This window comes from Zootoca vivipara, chromosome 6 (genome assembly GCF_965207765.1).
Source record: "Zootoca vivipara chromosome 6, rZooViv2.hap1.1, whole genome shotgun sequence".
Classification (NCBI taxonomy): Eukaryota; Metazoa; Chordata; class Lepidosauria; order Squamata; family Lacertidae; genus Zootoca; species Zootoca vivipara.
In genome coordinates, this window is record NC_142589.1 from 11,785,131 (window position 1) to 11,797,507 (window position 12,377).

The window sequence follows — 12,377 nt, forward strand, 5'->3', positions numbered from 1 at the left end:
ATTTTAATTTTGTTGGAAGCCACCCAGAGTGGCTGGGGAAACCCAGCCAGATGGGTGGGATATAAATAATAAATTATTATTATTAGTGTAGCGAAGCTGACAAAGAGTTGTATTCAACTCAGGCCACATTTACTCCATATGCTTAACTTACCATGAACTCCTGCCAAAGAATTCTGGGAGCTGTAGTTGATTAAGGGTGCAGAGATTTGTTAGACCTTCCTATTCCCCTCACAGAGCTACAGTTCGCAGAGTGGTTTAACAGTCAATCCCTTTTCTCAGGGAACTCTGAGAACCATAGGTCTGCAAGGGGAATAGATGAGTCTCCTAACAACTTTCAGCACCCTTAACTAACTACAGCTCCCAGAATTCTCTAGGGGAGGTCATGACTGGTTAGTGGTGCCACAGTGCTTTAAATGTATGGTGCAAATGTGGCCTCAGAGTAGACCCACTGAAATTAATAAACTTAAGTGAGTCATGGCCATTAACTTCAATGAGTCAACTCTAGCATTGGATAAAACCTGATCACCTCTGAACTGGAGCAGGGCTCCCTCTGCTTCCAGGGCCAGACAGTTTCACCTTCTTGGTGCCTCTCCGAAATCTTCCAACTCCCATTACCTGAATCAGCATCTTGCGTAGGAACGGCATGACGAAAGCTGGGTTCATGCTGCTCAGCCGGCCCACGGTGCAGATGCCCAGCTCGCGGATTTCAAACACCTGGTCATTCAGGGCTACAAAAAGAGCCTGCAAGTTCTCCGCCTGGGCCAGGTGTGCATCGAATCGCTCATCCAGGGAGGCCAGGACGCAGTATCGGATGTCAGGGTCTGAAAGAGCACATTTGAGCAGCAGGTGCTTGAGTGCCGCCTGGTTTAACAGTGCTGAATGATAGTCAAATCACAGGGAAGGCATTGCTTCCGTGCCTGTTCTCTTGCTAGAGGAAGACATAGAAATGCCAGAAGCTGCCTCATACTGGGTCCGTCCAGTCCAGTAATGTCTGTTCTGATTGGCAGTGGCTCTCTAGGGGAAGGGTGGCTAATTCCCAAAGACCCCACTGATTTTGGCAGCAATAACAGGGATACAAAGTAGACACCCCAATGAGCCCAGCATCCCAATGAGCATACAAATTGACCCTCTCTGGTTCATCAACTGATGAGTGGGGAAAGGTCAAAAAACCCCTTCCACAGCCGAATTTAAGATTATGAGAGCATATGTGGTGACCACACCCACATCTGACCACTAGCATGCATCCTCCAGCCCCTCAGAAAGCTGGCCAAAGGCGAATATAGCCTTTCAGCCAAAAAAATGAAGGCATCCCCACCCCCCCCCTACGGTAACATAAGAGACAGTAAACAGAAACCCGAAGCCGTAAACAGAAGATTTCAACTTAAAAGGATTCCTCAAAGGCATCAAAGAGAATCTCCCCTAAATGCAGGGTAAAAGGGGAGAGAGACTGTGGTTGTGATTGCCCTGCAGAAAGAAGTTAAGACTAAGAAAGACCTTTCTGTTCCTCGGGAGCCGGCAGCCCAGACAATCCAGTGAGTTGATCAGGATTTATAGTTAAATTCTATTTCTATCTTTATCTCTGGACTTTTTGGAAATTCTTTTTTGGTTTATATACTTTTGAAATGTGAGTTCGAACTTTATTTTTAAGAATGCAGCCAGCTTGTTAAAATGGAGTCGAGAAAATAGACTGCGATTATATTCCACCCCATGTGACAAGTTTTGACCTTGACAGGACTGAACTATGTCAACAAAAAGGTACCCGCCTGAGTTTCAGCGGACTGTTTTGACCTTAATGTGGGAAGCAAGAATAGAACTATGTCAAGAGGAGACACAACGGCAAGTGTTACAGAAACAATTCCAGATGATGATGGCAGAATATGATTTCTTGGAAGATGAAGCTTTTGAAACTGAAGAAGACGAATGTGAGAATGACAATGATGAGGACTGTGATGACTTAACACAAAATGAAGCCCATCACGAAAAAAATGATGATTTTACTCTACAAAAAGTTGGATGGAGTGCCTCCCCTTCGAGGGGGGCACGATTGGACTTACTGGAACTCCAGAATGACCACAGGGAAGAAGGAAAAATTAAGCAGAGAAGAGAAGAAGCTCAGGGGTCTGATATGGAGGCCTGGATGGCAAAAGACTGTAAACAGGGGGTGGGGTGAAGGGAAAGTGAAGTTGTGATTGTAAGGATGGGTTAATAGGACTATAACTGGACTGCTGACTATGGAACTTGCTGGATTGGTGGGGTGGAGCCAGTACTCGGGGGGGTGTAAGGTTAGTTTGGGAATAATTATAGGTTTAAAAAGTGAATTGACTCTGGAAAAAGGTGAAAATATGGAGGCCTATAGAGGGGTAAAAATTAGGCACGGGAAGAAAAAATGGGAGTTTGATTTCTCAGTGAGTGGACAATAGGCGAAAATGATAATAGTTAGTTTAAAAGTGGTATAAGATATAAAGGTGTGAACTATGAAACTGTTGAAGATGATAAATAAGGGAGGAAAACCGGGGAAGGGGGGAGGGTGGGGAAGCCCACAAAATATGGTTTAACAATTATGAATTTAACAATTATGATGAATTTTTTTTTTGTCTTTTTTCCTTTTTGTCTTTTTTTTTCTTCTTCTCTTTTTTCTCTTTTTCTCTTTTTGTATTTTCTTTTTTTTTGGTATGACAATAGATGGTTGGATGGATGAACTCCTGCGTACTGCCCTGGTTCACTGGAGCTCCCTGGTGGCAGGGGGGGGCTTCGGGGGCAGGGGAGGGGGAGGAGGACAGAAACCCAATCATAAAATGGACCACTTCTGACTGTCCACCTGCGTGGGATACTTCTGTGGCAGGGGAGGACCCATGGAGGGGGGTGGGAAGAAGGTGGAAAAGGTGTATATGTATGTACCATCTTTTGTAATTTGTAAAATCAATAAAAATTATGTTTTAAAAAAAAAAATGAAGGCATCCCTGCTCTGTGGTCTCAGGGAAAGAGAGATATTACAGTGCTGGCCTACCCAATGATCAGAACATTAAGATTAGAACAGAAGGGGGTGGGCACTGTTTGTATCCTTTGCTGGGAACCTGATAAAAGCACCATAGAAGTGGCATAGAAGTGCACTCACCCGGGTCTGTGATACCGACCACCAACAGTTTGCTGAGGACATCCGCCACCACCTGCACAGCAGTCTGGCTGACGACATGGGTGTGCCCGCTAATCAAGTGAATGGACGGCGTGAGCAGGCGTGAACATGTGCGAGCTGCCTCCATCCGGACCTCCTTGTGCTCGCTGTTGAGGAAGTGGTCCGCACAGTGCCGGACAAACTGAGTCAGTGAATGCCCTAAAAGGGAAGGGGGTGGAACAAATGGAGAAAATATTTTGCTGCCTCTCTCACGCATGAGACGCACTAGCAGGGGTGACCCTACTGCCCCTCCCATTTAGGATTTCAAGTTGTTTCCTCCCGCTGCTATTGCTCACCTTCAAACTCAAAGCTGCCCAGGGTGCGTAGCGCAAGTGTGGTGCTGCCCACATCGTTGGTCTCAGGGATATTGGTGAGGCTGGGAGAAGCCAGCTGGTGGGCCAAGCCTTTTGGCATGCCTGGGTGGCGTAGGGGCCTGTGCATCAGAACCATGGAGAGCATCTTCAGCAGCCCGTCCTGGATCTCCTTCTTCAGCTGGGGGATCTGGCGACTCAAGTCGTACAGCACAGCCGTCAGGGCAGGGCTGAGGGCAAGACAGAGGTCCACACAGGTCCTTTAACTTGGCAAGCCATTAAGCATGGGTTCAAATCCTTTTGCAGTTCTCTCCTCATCCTTTAGGCTGGGAATGGAGAACTTGTGCCCCTCCAGATGTTACTAGGGTACAAATCCCATCAGCCACTGCCAGCACAGCCAATGGTTAGGAATGATTGGAGTTGTAGTCCAGCAACACCTGGAGAGTTACAGGCTCTCCACTTCTGCTCCAGTCCAATAGTCCAGTCTTATTAGGCAAACTCTTTTGCAGGCTTTGATGGTGTCAAAGCCCACAAAAGATTTTTTTAAAAAATCAAAGTCATTTGGGTCTATTTGGAAAAGTCTCTCTATCTTTCACTGACACACAAATTTAAAAATCATCAGAAATGTCTCGGCAGAGTCCTTCCAGGCCTGAAAACAATTCCGGACTCAGACTTTTTGCATGGATATAATACCCAATAGTTGCCAGACTCCTACCAAGAGGGTTGTGGAAGGTCAACAGACAAAAAAATTCAGCTCTCAAACTTGCCCCCACTGGTAATAATGATTAATAAAAAATGCTTGCTTGTTTGCTTGGGCATTTGCCTCACAGGAGATATTCAAAATGACAGAAGTGGACACTGAGGCCTTCAAAGGAATTCATGTGGAATTCTGCAAATACTTTAAATACCAGCACACACTTCCTTCTGGAGAGACACGTGGAGAACTTGACATTACTGAAAAACAGCAGCTTCCTCAGAGCTAACAACACATGCTGTGCTCTGCATACCCCCTACACCTGACAGAGGTGCACAAGACGATTAACAGTGCAATCCTAAACTTGCATGATGCTATGCCAGCAGAATGCTCACAGCATCCAGTGCAAGGCCAGCTCAGGAGGGGGAAAGAAAAACACACAGGTTGAAAAAACAAAAACTCTGCCAGTGCCCATCAACGGGGAACTGTGCCAGCAGCAACACCCATGTACCAACAACACAGGAAGGCGAGCCAATGGATGCATGATGATGGGGACACGGGTGCTCCCAGCAAACACCCCTGCATCATTATTCGTTATTATTAAAATTCTATCTGGTCCTTCCTCTCAAATGAGGTCCACGTCAGTAATAAAACAATGCAATTAATACTTTGAAAAAGTGTCAAAACTTCTAGGATGCTTCAGCACAAAAATGCACACATAGCCCAACGCTCTACCGGCAGGATAGCTGAAATTGGGTGAAGGAATGGGTGGCACGCTTAAACTGTATCTTATATCCCTTCAATTCCATTCTTCAGAGGTGCATTCCTGCATGGGCAACACATGCTAGTGTGGGATAGGGGCCATAGGCAAAAAAACGGCTGGGGCAATGGGTGATACTCTCATCTTTGTTTAGTAAGCTACCTTCCAAGTGCACGGAAGTCTGGTATTAGGACATCACAACACCCACATCCCTCCATCCCAGCAAGTGGGAGCAACTGTTACAGTTCAGGGACACATTCCAGCCAGGCAAAAGCACTCAAGGAGGAGAGTCCAGAGGGCCAGACAGAGATGCCTCGAGGGCCCCATTGTTTCCCAGCCCTGTAGGGAACACTGCTGCACTTAAACAAGAGGCATGTGTCTGCAACCATGAAGCGGGCATGCACCAAGGAGAAGCCACCAAGTGCAACAGTTCCATGGCGTAAGCCCACTTGACATTTCAGATGTATTTGGGGTAGTACTAACCAAGTTTTATCCAGGGCAGACCCACTGGGGCTAAGTTAATCATGGCCATTAATTTCAGTGCATCTGCCCTGAGTAGAACTAGCACTAGAGACAAACCTTGCCCCCTCCAGGGTTGCTGTAGTGTTTGCAGCAGGACCCAAAGAGAACATGTTGGAAATGTGGGTGGTGCTTAAAGCCTGAAGCGGAGTCCTAGCCAGTTGTATCTTTTGAAAAGAGGCTAGTGGTTAGCAGAGGGAAACGCAAACCCACAAGTGCCACATAGTGGCTGGCGGAGGTAACGGATAATCCCTACCTCAGTCCTACAGCCAGCATGGGTTCCAGAAGCTCCTTGATGTCTTGCTGGATGGAGGGCCCCATTGCACGTGCCAGCATGCTGATACAGGTAAAGACGGTGGCATCCACCTGCACCGACTTCTGCCTCCTGCTGAAGTGCATCGGAATTACAGTTTCAAGAAGAAGGAAGTGTCATCCTGAATATCATCCTATTTGTATAACCATTTCTCCTGCCCCCTGCTGTCCCCAAGACAAAGATTAACAGGATGCAAACACCACCTAAGGACGAGCCAGAAGAAAACCCAGTGGCATTTTATTATTATTACTATTACCATTATCAATTTGTAAGATCCCAGGGCTGGTTACCACAATTAAAATATAGGGATTTTTGTGTGTGCGCGTGCGAGCATGCTTGCATGTGTGTGTAACGTGTGTGTTCTATTTATGTGTGTGCATCTCTCTATATATGTATGTGTATAAATTATATCAATGAATCGTAGGTGGCTTGTGTGAATTTGTTAACATTTTGTGTGAATGCATTACTGGAATAATGTAATTACAATTATGCTTTTAAATATGTTCTGAGTAGCTTGGAAACCTTTAAATCATATTAATTATAATTTTGGCACAAGCCCAATTCTTGGCCGCTTCTGTATGTTTCAAAAGAAACACCGGGTAAAAAAATCATTCCCTCCCACAGATCACAGTTCGGAGATTATCATTTAAAAGGGAAACCTAATTTAAAGACATCACAGCAGTCTCCTGACCTTTGCATGCAGCACACTCACTTATGGGTAAGGTCCTTTGGTGGGAGGGCAGCCTTTATAATTTCAAGGACCTTGGGAAGGTACACCTGGAATTCTGACCGGACGGCCACAGACAGCAAGCCCAAGGCCTGGAAAGCAGCAGTTCGCTCCTTCTCTTTTTTGACACAGCTCAGCACGTGGTTCATGGTGTCTGGAAGATAGTGGTCAGCTGGCCACAAGTTCACATGAAAAGAGGAGAGAGGAAGCAGAAGCAACATTATTTCAGGGCTTCATTTGTTCGGTGAGAAAGAGGTTACTGGCCAAATCTGCTCACAAACTTGTTTACCATAAGCCTGGCTTTCAAATGTAGGTGGGCGATTTTGGGTTAAAAGTTGCTGGAAACTGCAAGAGGGGAGAGTGCTCTTGCACTTCGGTCTTGCTTGTGGGTTTCCCAGAGGCATCTGGTTGGCCACTGTGAGAATGGGATGCTGGACTAGATGGGCCAGTGGCCTGATTCAGCAAGGCTTTTATTATGTTAGGTCCTGCTTGTGGGTCCTTACCTAGTGAGTGAGGAAGGAAAGGCAGTTTGCTTACGCTCACAGGTCACTCACAGCCACCAACCAGTAGGCACAGAGAAAGAACAGTGGGGGCTAAGGCACAGCTCTGGTTCCAGAGCACCAAGAAACACTCAGTTGAAAGTAAGCACAGATTCTGGAAGTTCTATCCCATCCTTTCCCAAGCTGGAGTACTTCAGATATTTTGGACTACCACTTCCATCAGCCTCAGCCAGCATAGTTGTAGCAGTAGGATGTATTCCACCCAGTCACCACCAGTCTGTAGTAGAAGAAGTATGTTCCATTCTGTACAGGAATAGCAAATGGGTTTGCTCCTGCAGTCCCATCTCCTACACCTATTGCCTCCTGCTAAATGCAATTTTAAAATCCCACCTCTGAAAAAGCAGCATGCAAGAGCACTTTTACCTGTGAAAGCAGAAGGACGAAAAGCTGCCAGGCGTGGCAGTAAGCTGAGGACAGTCATTTGGATCAGAGAGTTCTTGCTGCTTCGGCACTTCAGAACCCAGTAGCACACCTGAGAGACAGACAAAAGGTAAAAGGCTGTTATGGCAACAGAGCAGAAAATGAGGCTTGAGATGTATGGTTGGGCCATACCACTTCAGACTGCAGATGTGTGGGTGGTTGTTAAGAGAAGCGAAGGGCTGAGAAAGCAACCAGAGGGTCCTTTCCCCCCTGCAATTTTTCCAGTGGGGGGGGGGAATGGAGATCTGGGGATAAATGGGGGCAAAACCTCTCATGAACAATTTTCTTTTGTAGAATAGTGAGAGAAATGCACTTTAAGGGATAGTTTTAAAACATTGTTTGAGATACACTTCAGTCCCTCTAAAATGGTTTTAAGTCTGCAATACAGTGGTACCTCGGTTTAAGTACACAATTAGTTCCGGAAGTCTGTATTTAACCTGAAGCGTACTTAACCTGAAGCGAACTTTCCCATTGAAAGTAATGGAAAGTGGATTAATCCGTTCCAGACGGGCCCGCGGAGTACTCAACCTGAAGCGTACTTAACCCAAAGTATGTAGTGTAAAAGTCCCTACTTAACCTGAAGCGTACTTAACCTGAAGCGAACTTTCCCATTGAAAGTAATGGAAAGTGGATTAATCCGTTCCAGATGGGTCCGCAGAGTACTTAAACTGAAAGTACTCAAACAGAGGCGTACTTAAACCAAGGTATGACTGTACACAGTAAGTTCAATGGCTGTCTACTGTAGAAAGACTGATATTATTGATCAGTAATGATCTATATTATTTGTTTTGTTGTTGTTATTACTATTATTATTATTTTCAATTTATATGCGGCCCTTCATCAAAAGATCATAGGACAGTGTACAACATTAAGAACACTTTATGGAGCATAGACGTAAAAATATAATAAAAAGTATTAATAGATAGCATAATAAAAATAATTATAGTAACTTTAACTTTAGAATTAGACACATACATTGGTTTATATCCCACTCAAATTTCACCGAAAGCAGACCCACTGAAATTGATGGACCCAAATTAGCTATGTCCATTCATTTAGCTATGTTCATTCATTCATTCATAGCTATGTCCATTTATTTCAATGGGATGTAGGCCCACCAATATTAATGGACATGGCCAACTAAGGCCTATTAATTTCAGAGAGTATATTCTGAGCAAGACCAGTATTGGATATAACCCATAAGACCTACCCTGAATAGGACAAATTCTGGCTATCTGAATGGGAGCCGGAGTCAACTCATATAGAACCGGCAGAGAATCAGGACCAAATAGGAGGGATCTCATTACCTTTTTCTGGGAAGTTGGGACTGTTGCATTCAATGTAAGACTGTCTGTGGGACTTGGCAAAGAAGAGAAGAGGTCCCTGAAAGTTGTGGCTAGTAGCTCTGAAATGAGCATGGTGATGTTACTCAAGTCCTTCTCCGTTCCTTTCCAGGATGGAAAGGATAGAAGGTTTGTATGGAGAGGTTCTCCATCCAGCAAACCTAATCTAAACAAACATCCTTCTTTGATCTTTGTATTTTTGCATTGATCAATGGTTTCTAACAAATAGCTCTGCCTATTTATTTTATTTATTTATTTTATTTAAACACTGCTGATTTTCACATTTGAACCTATGTCTGATCATAAGCTGGGATATGAAACTATGGATGAAGTTAATTTACAAAACCATTTGCACTGACTTGAAGTTATGTCTGATTTCACAAACTATACTATGGGTCTTTGCTCTGCCTTAAGAGGCTGGTGCACCGCGGAAAGAAGGCCCTTACAAGATGAGCAGACAAAAAAGCAGCTCAGTGTCATGGCTGGTCTGTTACATGCATGGAACAGATTGCAGCAATGGCTGAACTGAGCCACATTCACTGCTTCACTCATCAACAAGTATAACCGCAGAGTTTGTTCAGAGGAAATTTTTAAACTGGGTGCATAAATTATCTCTCTTCAGCAACAGGTGAAAAGATGAACAGAGGGATTCCATAGCTCCCAGGGATGCTGTTCAAGCTGTGCCTGTTTTGTTGCAGTTTGAAGGGCACTATAAAGGGGTGGGTGGGTTTCAAGCACACCTGGTCGAACTTCTCTTCCATGAGTTCTCTGCAGCACCGACTTTCTACCAAGGTTGACTTGGGTGGGACAGGTGATGCGCTGAAACCCATTATTGGGTGGGGGCTGTAGCCCAGTAGCCCCACCAAGGCATTGGACTGCTGAGGCTGTATAGACTGGAAGCTGGAAAATGGGGTGATGTGGCGAGGTTTGGTCCCAAAGCCCAGCAGGTCTTTGCAGTATTTGTCGTGCACCATCTGCTGCTGTGTAATCTCCTCCATCTCTTCTCTAAGACGCTGTGGGGAAGGGAAGGAAGAGGATGCTTAATGCTGCTTATCCTGGCCACCCACCCCAGCATGAAAGGCAATAGAAGATCAGCCCACTTGGCCTTCTCCTACCAGATGGTCTCCAGATTTTTTGGACTACAGTTCCTGTCAGTGTGGCCAATGATCATTTACCTCTTTGTTACATGTCTATACCTGAGCTCCCAGGCAGCCTCCTCCACTAAATACACACATAACTATCATTCCCAAGAACCCCTAAGGAGATGGAATCAGAGATAAACCCAGTTCGTCCGCTGTGCAGGTATGTCCTAAGAAAAGGAGCAAAAAGAGTAGGGGGAGAAGGATATATTTTAAAAAATCAAAACAGGATCCCTTGTTTCAGGTTGGCATTGAAGATGGGTCTCAAGCCTGGGAAGGTTGATGAACCCAACCCAAGAACATGCTCCTAAATTGTCTGGAGCACTCCAGAGTCATTGGGTTCTATGCAAAATCTGGACACATAATTTCTTTGACCTTTTACAGTCTTTGCATATTTTGGTTGCTTTTCTGCCATTTAATGGCGAGGAAGAGGAGGAGTTTCAAGAGGTTGCTCTCAAGTAACAGCTCACAAATATTTGGAAGGCAAGCTGACTCAAAAAGTCATCATTGGCCCAACCAGTCTGACCTCAATATATTTGTGGGCTCCGATTCAAATCAGCAGCCTTAAACTAGCTGATAGAAGAACATTGAGAAGAACCCTGCAGGATCAGGCCAACGGCACATCTGAGTCCAGCATTCTGCTCTCACAGTGGCCAACCTGATCCCTATGTGAAGCCCCCAAGCATAACCTGAAGACAACAGCACTTTCCCTTCCTGCAGTTTCCAGCAACTGGTACTTTGAAGCATTGCTGACTCCAACTGTGGAGGTGAAACATGGCTAGCACTCACTGATACCTTTATCATCCCATGAATTTGTCTTATTCTCTTTTAAAGCCGTACAGTGGTACCTCGGTTTAAGAACAGCCCTGTTTACGAACAATCCAGTGTATGAACTCCGCAAAACCGGAAGTAGTGTCCTGGTTTGCGAACTTTACCTCGGCCTGGCCTAAGAACAGAATCCGAACGGTGGAAGGGCACCGGCGGTGGGAGGCCTCATTAGGGAAAGCACGCCTCAGTTTAAGAACAGTTTTGGTTTAAGAACAGACTTCTGGAACGGATTAAGTTCGTAAATCGAGGTACCACTGTACAAATTGCTGCTATTGCTCCCTCCTATGGGAGCTAGTTTCATAGCTCAACATCCAGAGTAGTACAACACAGCTGTGCCCCACTCCTTATCAACTCACCTCTCCTTCCATGCTGCTGATCCTCACCAGCTCATTAAGGATGAGCAAGGCCCCATGGATGCGGTCATCGCGGTTCATACCCTTCTCCTTGGCCACAGTTTCATCAAAACCCTTCTCAGCTTCCTCGTATGTTTGCTAAAATGACATTATTATTATTACTTGGCACTTATATGGCAGTTTTTCTTACTGCCCAAACACTTGTATCCTATTCCTTCAAACTGTCAAGCAAGTCAATGCTTTTATCTTCATTAAAACAGAGTTGGGCAGCAAGGCTGAGAGACATGCTGGCGGATTTATGGCTGATTTATGATTCCCACCAAGAATGCCAAGGCTTACAATGCTGAGAGCCAGTGTGGCATAGTGTTTAAAGTGTCAGACCAGGAGTTGGGAGTCCAGGGTTTAAATGAAGGTCATTGGGTGATATTGGGTCAGTCACTACTTTTCAGACTAACTTTACAGGGTTGTTGTGGGGATTAAATGAGGAGGGGGAGTGCTATTTACAATAGTGTGGCATGGATAGGAGCTTCTTCCACCCACATCAGCCCCAAAAGCTTTCTCCTTACTCGATACCACTGCGGTTTCTGCATCTCTTTTGACTCTCGCTGGGTAGTCAGGATAAGGCAGGCTCGTAAGGCAGAAACGGCTCCCTCACGGATGGCCTGCTTTGGGTCCCACACGGCCACAAAGATGTTGTCAAAAAACGGCTGCACTTGCTGGAAGAAGAAGGTGGGGACGCTGATTGCCAGCTCTCGCAGAACCAAGACCTGGAGGGGAGGTAAGAGTGAAACAATATGAGTCAAGAGGAAGGAAAAAAAAATCAGGTGCTAACTAACAGTGCTGGCAGGCTCACTCTTGGGGGTTATGCCTTCTGTCTGAAGCTCATACAAAGAGCAAGGCTCTCTGTCTTCTAATAACAACTCCCAAGGTGGAGATTTGTTCATACCCAACTTCTAACTCGTGAGGCCAAACTAGATACAGCATTAAATGTGGCTTTGCATTTAACACACAGGTTTTTTGAGAAACACAAATAGCATCCGTGTGTGGTACGGAAGCTGTACTTCCCAGGACAGAGCAGGGCTGAGTAGAATTATTAAAACAGCAGAGAGCATTATTGGCTGCTCACTCACCACCTTAGAACAAATTTACACCACCAGGTGCCATAGAAAAGCACTAGATATATCAAGAGATCCAACGCACCCTGGTCACCATTTCTTTCAGCTCCTACCATCGGGACG

General features: G+C 45.4%; 1 protein-coding gene across 5 annotated transcripts in view; it reads right to left on the reverse strand.

Annotated features, from left to right (window-relative positions):
* Positions 1-12,377, reverse strand: part of MTOR (mechanistic target of rapamycin kinase) — a 101,044-nt gene that overhangs the window by 82,610 nt on the left and 6,057 nt on the right. For 3 of the 5 annotated variants that reach the window (XM_060276247.2, XM_060276244.2, XM_060276245.2), the window contains exons 5-13: positions 11,706-11,906; positions 11,143-11,277; positions 9,560-9,832; positions 7,420-7,528; positions 6,482-6,668; positions 5,713-5,844; positions 3,469-3,713; positions 3,116-3,331; positions 616-821 (exon numbers count right to left, since the gene is read on the reverse strand). In XM_060276247.2, the coding sequence (XP_060132230.1) occupies positions 616-821; positions 3,116-3,331; positions 3,469-3,713; positions 5,713-5,844; positions 6,482-6,668; positions 7,420-7,528; positions 9,560-9,832; positions 11,143-11,277; positions 11,706-11,906 (1,704 nt within the window). The remainder of the gene's footprint in view (positions 1-615; positions 822-3,115; positions 3,332-3,468; positions 3,714-5,712; positions 5,845-6,481; positions 6,669-7,419; positions 7,529-9,559; positions 9,833-11,142; positions 11,278-11,705; positions 11,907-12,377) is intronic. The other 2 variants (XM_035117075.3, XM_060276246.2) reach the window with 1 other exon arrangement.